Source organism: Montipora capricornis, chromosome 10, assembly GCF_036669925.1.
Source record: "Montipora capricornis isolate CH-2021 chromosome 10, ASM3666992v2, whole genome shotgun sequence".
Taxonomy (NCBI): Eukaryota; Metazoa; Cnidaria; class Anthozoa; order Scleractinia; family Acroporidae; genus Montipora; species Montipora capricornis.
In genome coordinates this window covers 71,926,310-71,933,809 of record NC_090892.1, presented here as the reverse complement: position 1 = coordinate 71,933,809, position 7,500 = coordinate 71,926,310, and the positions used below count along the sequence as shown (strand labels likewise).

Sequence of the window (7,500 nt, the reverse complement as noted above, 5' to 3'; positions counted from 1 at the left end):
TTTGATGGTATAATATTTATTATGAATCGTCTTCGTTTTATCAACCATTTGGTGATTTCTCAAACAGGAAGTCAAAAATATCCGGCAAAACAACAAAAACAAAATGTTCTATCAACTGCATAAACAAACGGACGTCAAAGGACGCAAAAATTAAGTCTGAAATCGGCCCAGGAGTTCTTTTTGTCAGCGATTGTGAGAAAAGTGGGTGTCCACTTTTATGCTGCAATTCAAAAAAACGGCCTATATGATCGAATATAGTCTTAACTGGCGCAGGTGACAAAATAATCTGAGTTAAAATTCAGATTGAAATATATCAACCAATCACGTGACGATAAAGAAAACGTATTACTTCAACTGTTATTTCGTTGGTTGCGAGTCTTCTGGTAAAATATAGGCGCTCTTTTGCTGAGAAAGTGATTTTTCTTCCCGGTGGGCTGTCCGCTGTCAGAAGAGCCTTCACTGTTTTGTTTTCACCTTGGTAAACGCATCGTTGGTTGACTAAAAGAGAACTTTACGGAAAGTCAGGTCAAGCAATATATCCGTGTTCTTCTTGAAGGCCGAACACGTCAACTGGCCAAAGGCGTTAAAAATTCAGAGGGAAAAACTTCTTTGTGGGTAGGAAGAATAAAAAGAGGCAATGGAGGCTGTCCTTATTTCAGGCACACAAGGATTAGGATCCGATGGACTTGGACTTGGCGAGAGCGGTGAAGCTGGTCGCAGGTATCGACTTCATTCGATTGACGGCGGCGTCGCTCGCTCCCCAAGCGCGACGCGAGGACTATACTCTCAAGAAGGTCGAGTGCCCAGAGGACGTTTCGACACCGATCAGGGAACAGGGGCATTCGAACAAGCTGCGAAATATTTACATCCGGATAAAATAACTATTTATCCTCGTATTGGATCAACCAGAAGACGTGGAGGAGTTAGAGTCAGAATCAATGTCAGTGGAATGATTTTTGAGACTCTTGAATCCACTCTTTCGCGCTTTCCAGATTCCTTGTTGGGATCTCCCAAAAAGCGTGAAAAATATTACGACTCAAAAAATAGAGAATTCTTTTTCGATAGAAATCGTGTAGCTTTCGATTCCATCCTTTACTTTTATCAATCTCGCGGTAAGCTTCTTAGACCGACCGAAATTGACCGCAAAATATTTTTCGATGAAATTCAATTTTTCGAGTTGGGTGAAGAAGTGGTTGAGCGCTTTAAGGCAATGGAACTGAACTTGGAGCCCGAACCTGGGCCACTACCTGGGAACCCAATCCAAAGGAAAATCTGGGAAGTGATGGAACTTCCCCACTCTTCTCTTGCTTCTCAAATTGTAGCCATTTGGTCAGTCTTTGTTATTCTGCTCTCAATCGTGGTATTTTGCATTGAGACCTTGCCCCATTTCCGCGACAGCCGAAATACTCCACTATATGGCTTTGAGATTTTTTGCGTGGCATGGTTTACCTTTGAATACGTTGTGCGCTTGCTCGCCGCACCTCAAAAGCTCAAATTCATTCGCGGCATATTGAACATCATAGATCTTGTAGCTATTTTACCGTATTACGTTATATTAGGACTTTCAGCAGCTGGTGGCGGAAAGGAATCTAATCCTTCATACATCGCCTTTTTTCGAATACTCCGGCTTGTTCGGGTTTTCCGAATATTCAAGCTATCCCGGCATTACCGTGGACTAAAGATTCTCGGAATGACACTGAAAGCAAGTCTCCGAGAACTGCTCCTACTTACATTTTTCTTGTTGATGGGTGTTGTCATATTTTCAAGCGCGGTCTACTACGCAGAGAGCGCTAATTTTGGCAGTATCCCGGAAGCTTTTTGGTGGTCCGTGGTCACTATGACAACGGTGAGTAATGCTGGAAGAACAGAGCGTATTAGCGGAAAAATCGGCTGTTATGATTTCGGGCAATTGATTGCCTCTTTTTTGAATTTAGCGAGCTACCATATCGACCGAGATTCACCTTAAGATTCACAATATTAAATATTAGTGAAATTCAGATTTTAACAACAGGGTGTTTACTTTTTTTGATTTACTATGCTATATTTTCTACCGAAATTTATTGGTTTAAACAAACCAGCAATATATTTTTGAGAATGGTAACAAAGAGACCAGCACCTAAGGCAATTTGCATGTGAAAAAGCAATCAAAGATAAACCAGATACATTTGCATATCACCTGTCAAGGAAACTTTTACTGATGATCGAAGATAGAAAAATTAGGATTCGAAATGTAAATTGCTATTTTGATTAGCGGCTAAAAGGAAAACATCATGTAATGGCGATGAAAGAAATCAATACGTAACGAAGCTTTGAAACCAGTTCTGTCATTGATGTATGCTCTTACCAAAAACAGTGACATTCGTTATATAAGTGAAATTTAACATTTTATTTCACTGATAAGCACTTTTTGTTTTTCTATTATTAATTTTTTTTCCCGTCGACGGACCTTGTTGCCCAATTTGGTGGTTTTTGGGTTAAATGAATCACCAGTTTCCTGTATTTGAAGAAAACCAATTAGAAAGCCGTAAAGTGAGAATATCGACGTGAATTAAATCTTGGTTACTGAGCCATGCAGTAAATTACCATAGTTTTGCATGGTTTTATATCTTTTCTTATTTCATTTATCTTATTTTACTATTTATTTTGTTGAATGGTGGTTCTGTTGATATCACATCTAATAAATTATACTAGAATTATACAGAATGTGACTAAGAGTTTAGCGGTGAAAACTGCACGCGATCACTCTTTGGCGGCTCCGCGAAATCTCTTATCGATTACAACCGTCTCAGACCGAGCTATTATTATTATTATTATTATTATTATTAATTTTTTTTTGACAAATGACAGTAGGGAAATTTTGTAAGGGTTGTAAAGAATGAGTGTATTTGTAATTCGTATGTAAGTTAATATTTCCCTGACATATATATTGTCCAAAGAATTCTTAAAGTTGTATATTTTTATAAGCTACTAATAAACGTTTTCATTGTAATTAATTATTATTATATTTCACGGTCTGAGATGATATGCCGGTATATTACGTCTGGAGTGTGCAGTCCCATAATATTTTCACATCTTCATTTTCCAGAACCTTCTCTACTTTGTGGTATTATTATTATTATTATTATTATTATTATTATTATTATTATTATTATTATTATTATTATTATTATTATTATTATTATTGTTATTATTATTATTACTGTTACATTATGTATGCCTCGGTTTTGATGGTAAACTGGAAGCCTCCCTCTAGAGCGGGTTATAACAAGTCACCAAAGGTCAAAAGGATCTTACCACTTTTCTTCATGTCTCAAGGACTCCTCTCTCTGGCCAAAGAGGCAGCACTACTGACACAATGTTGTTTCTCATCGTTGTTATAGGTTGGCTATGGGGACAAGACGCCTTCCAGCGCATGGGGAAAAGCGATTGGGTCGCTTTGCGCAATCGCAGGAGTTCTTACCCTTTCTTTGCCTGTCCCTGTAATTGTATCAAACTTCAGTTATTTCTATAATCTCGATAAAGAGAAAAGGTCTTCCTGTCAACAGGAATTTAAAAGCTCGGGTTCTCGAAAGCAAACTTCCGCGTTTGCGACGTAACAATTGCGCAAGCCGTTAGTTAGAAACTGAAAATAGACTTCTTATACTTGTAGCCTCCAATACAGAGCATGTGACCAAAATGGATCAGATTGACAGGCAAGGATCGTGCCTGCGAGCTCCGATACATCGATCGGATGCTCTAACCACAAAGAGATGGTACACTGAGATGGTACTCAATGTGAAGAACATCCGTTGTGATTTACGGAGGATGAGTGCTGGATAGAAATCCAAGGTTTATCTGAACAACTAAAAGGCTAAACCGCTAAAATAGATGGCGCTTTTAATGTTACCACTGAGCCTTCCCCTCAAAGCAATATTGCTCGAACAATTAATACTGAAGCCAATATCAAAGATACCATAATACTCTTTGTTTGTCCCTCCAAAATTTTGCATAAGCATTGTTTTTATTTTCTCTTGGGGCTTATAATGGAGGGACTAACACAGGGTATTATGCTACTTATTAAGGGTGCGTTCGATTGAGCCTACTCCGGAATAAGAATACGTAGAGAAATGATTTAAAAGGGTATGTTTGAAGCAACAAGGACAATAAAGATATGCTTAAAATAGCATTCTAGCAGGTGTTTGACAATTTTAATGTGAATCTGCGTAAAAAAGAAGGATTTCTAACTTCTATTCCATGTATTCCTATTCCGGAATACGGTCAATCGAACGCATCCTTAACTTTTCGGGAAGATTGCGTTACCAGGAAAAAGAATGTATTTCGTAGAAGAACAAACGTGACTTGACTAGCAGAAATCAAGCAACAGTCATTTCCTGCACGATGGTATATCCTTAGCCTTACTTTCAAAACAATAAAACTTTAACTCACACTAAGGAGTGAAAAAACGACAATCTTAAAGAATCCACTATTTGCTACGGCACCCCTCCACGGTAAAATCAAGCTCTAAAGTCGAAGGTGGATTCGAACGGTTCCAGTTGTCCGCCTTGTATCTTCGGCGCGGGACGAGAATTCGAAGAAGTCCCTTCTGAAAGACTTTGTCTCTAATTGCGTAGACATAAAAATTGAAACAGCTGTTGGACACAGCGAGGTACAACCCAATACGAACCAAACGAGCCGGTAGGTCGCTTACAGAAGCAAACAATTTCCACAAGGAAACGACGGTATATACGGACCAACAGAAAAAAAACAATCCAATGATTAGAAACACTGTTTTGGCAGCTTTGTGCGATTTCGTCATCTCTCCGCCAATCGCAGCAACGTTCTGTAGCTGCTTTCTGGCAGCGATAAAAATCATAGTGTATGCTCCAACCATCACAAGAACCGGGAACAAAAAACAGAACAATGCCAATCCAAGAGCATATGTTCTGTTAGTTTGACCCTGACCACTCCAATTGGGTTTACACGTAGCTGTGCTTTCCTCATAGGTGTATTCTCCCCAGCCAAATAAAGGTGCTATCGCCCAAAAAATAGAGTGAAACCACAAAAATACGATAGTTAAAATTGTCTTTTTGGTTGTCACGATTTCGGGGTAGCGAAGGGGTCGTGTAATATACAAATATCGATCGATGGAAATTGCGCATAAATTCAAAAGAGAAGCGTTCAAGGAGATACAGATAACAACGGCATGAAAATGGCAGACAGCATCTCCGAACGGCCAAGATTGCTTGATTGCGCTGACAATTAGTAAAGGGCAATAGATCGTGCCAACCAAGAGATCCGCTAAGCTTAAGCTGCACAGAAAGAAGTAATTTGGCTCATGAAGATGTAAAGTTCGCCACACTATTGTAAGGACAAGCAAATTGCCAGCTATCATTCCACAGTCGACAATGCATAAGAACGCCACACTTAACCAAACCTCAGCATTGGAGGAGACGGTTGTTTCATTGGAGCTGAACAAATCCTGTGAGGTGACATTAGTCATCGTTGGAGATGAGTCGCTTATCGAATGCTCACTATTGCAAGCTTTGAGCTTTCAAATATTTGTTACGTGATCGGATATCACGTGCGGGCCTCCCAATCCGTTGACCACTATACGTAAATGGAAAACATCTTGCTGAAAAAAGTAAACTAACACAAACGCAATATTAATGACGCATTGTTATTACGAATTATTCTTAAGAAAATGAATTGTTGAGTGCGAAAAAGGTTGATATTGTATTCATATCCATTATCGAAAGTACGCAGGCGAGAATCACTAAAACAAGTTAAGTGCCTGAGCAAATCGTAAAGTAAACAAGAGCCAAAATATTAATCGAAATTAAAAGATAAAAGTAAAGGCTTCAAATCATTGCATAAGGACGCAAGATCATGCACGAGATTACCATTTTTCTAACATAAAAGAAAAAGACGCTAGGTTTGCCCCGTTGGCTTTCAAAACGCGCTTTTCTGTACTATCAAAGCAAATCTAAAATAAAGAAAAACAACAGAAAAGTGCCGGATATCAACAAAAGCACCCGTTAGAAGTGAGAACTAATTAATTCCCAATGAACTTTTGACATAGGGATAACGGAAATGCTCATCAAAAGACACCAAATGACGATGCGACGCGCACCGAAACGTTAAAAACAGTGGGAACTTCACTTTGAGCATCAAATTTCCTTCCTCTGATGACCTCAACTGCAACAGAGGAAATTGCAGGGGTCAAACTTCTGCAGAAATTAATGCTTTTGTTTTTATGTTCTGTAAAGAAAAACGGAAGACAAAAAATATCTTTTTATTAATTATATAGATACTGATGAAAGAATAGAGTGTTTTCACGTGACGTCACAGCGGCCATGTTGGTGTCCCAACTAATCCTCTGGGAATTGAGCTCCATCATCATACAAACGTTTTCCTTCGTTTCGGTGGAAAAACAAGGTTACTGGTCACATGAGTGAAGGATTTTTCTTTTACTAAAACATCAGATCTTCACCGCTTGCGGTGAAGATGTCGTCATAGCAATTGACACGATTAGCCAACAAAAAGCGAGCTTTCTCTTCATTGTAAGATACCTTTGTGCTGTAATATAATTGTTCTCAACTGCATTAACATTTGAGATTATTATGATTTGTTTTTCATAACTTTCAAATTGTACTTCTTGTTATACAACATGCGTGCTTTAACGGTTGATGACCACTTTTTGACCATTTTGAAAATGAGTAAAACAAGTTTTTTTTCTAATCTGAACATTTCATAACCGATCTCCACAAAAAACAAAACATCATATGGCCGCGCGGAGACACAAATTTTATCTTACAGTGCTGATAGTAACTCTCCCTCTTTCGCTGTGCTCACTCGTGAGAGATACCAGAATTCCAAGATAAAATTCTTATCCCCGCACGGCCGTGTAATATCCTCTATATCCCTTGCAAATTTACCGGTTGTTACTAACATCTGATTTCATAATTCCACTTTTTAAAATATCATTTCAGGTTTCTCTACCCCTAGATACAGAGCAAAGCACTTCAAGGTTGCTACGCAGCCCGTTTCCGAAGATGTCAGTATTCCATGATCTTGCTAGTAATTCCCATCGAGTCTGTCGGTTTTGTTTTTGCAAGTTGTTATTATTCTTTATTATACTGGTTGAGTTTGTTGTTTGCTTATGCTTTATGCACTGAAAGTTTCTTAAAATTACATTTGCGGTTCGATGCACGCTTGACTATGACGTTTGCTTCGTTGTCTTTGTCGTCCGTTCCGCCGTTCTACATCTACATCTCCATGTTCAAAAACTCAGCAAAGTCCCCTTTTGACTTACGGCTGTTTCTGCTACGGCTGTTTCTGCTTAGGTGGTCTCATATACCATAAGCCATTTTAGAGAGAGCACAACTTCTGCTGGAGAGAAAAAGAGCCGTAGGCGTACGGGCCGGGGGACAGCCCCCTCCACCCCAAATTTTGGGCACCTCAGATTTTTGGGCAACAACAGAAACACCTGATAAAGGAATCCTCTGCCGCCTTGCTAAATTT

At 39.0% G+C, this 7,500-nt stretch overlaps 2 protein-coding genes across 2 annotated transcripts in view; one reads left to right on the top strand and one right to left on the bottom strand.

Annotated features, from left to right (window-relative positions):
• Nucleotides 1-5,543, top strand: part of LOC138020012 (potassium voltage-gated channel subfamily A member 1-like) — a 6,030-nt gene extending 487 nt beyond the window's left edge. Inside the window, exons 1-2 of the mRNA XM_068866998.1 lie at nucleotides 1-1,846; nucleotides 3,381-5,543. The exon at nucleotides 1-1,846 is cut by the window's left edge and continues 487 nt beyond it. Coding sequence (XP_068723099.1) covers nucleotides 638-1,846; nucleotides 3,381-3,596 — 1,425 coding nt within the window. The 5' untranslated portion in view covers nucleotides 1-637 and the 3' untranslated portion in view covers nucleotides 3,597-5,543. The remainder of the gene's footprint in view (nucleotides 1,847-3,380) is intronic.
• On the bottom strand, nucleotides 3,860-5,479 carry LOC138020013 (melanopsin-like). The gene has a single exon (XM_068866999.1). The coding sequence runs from the start codon at nucleotides 5,477-5,479 to the stop codon at nucleotides 4,463-4,465; it is 1,017 nt and encodes a 338-aa protein (XP_068723100.1). The 3' UTR covers nucleotides 3,860-4,462.
• Nucleotides 5,544-7,500: the final 1,957 nt, after the last annotated feature.

Coding starts and splice junctions, on each gene's coding strand:
- LOC138020013 (XM_068866999.1), bottom strand. CDS start 5,479: ATGACTAATGTCACCTCACAGGATTTGTTCAGCTCCAATGAAACAACC.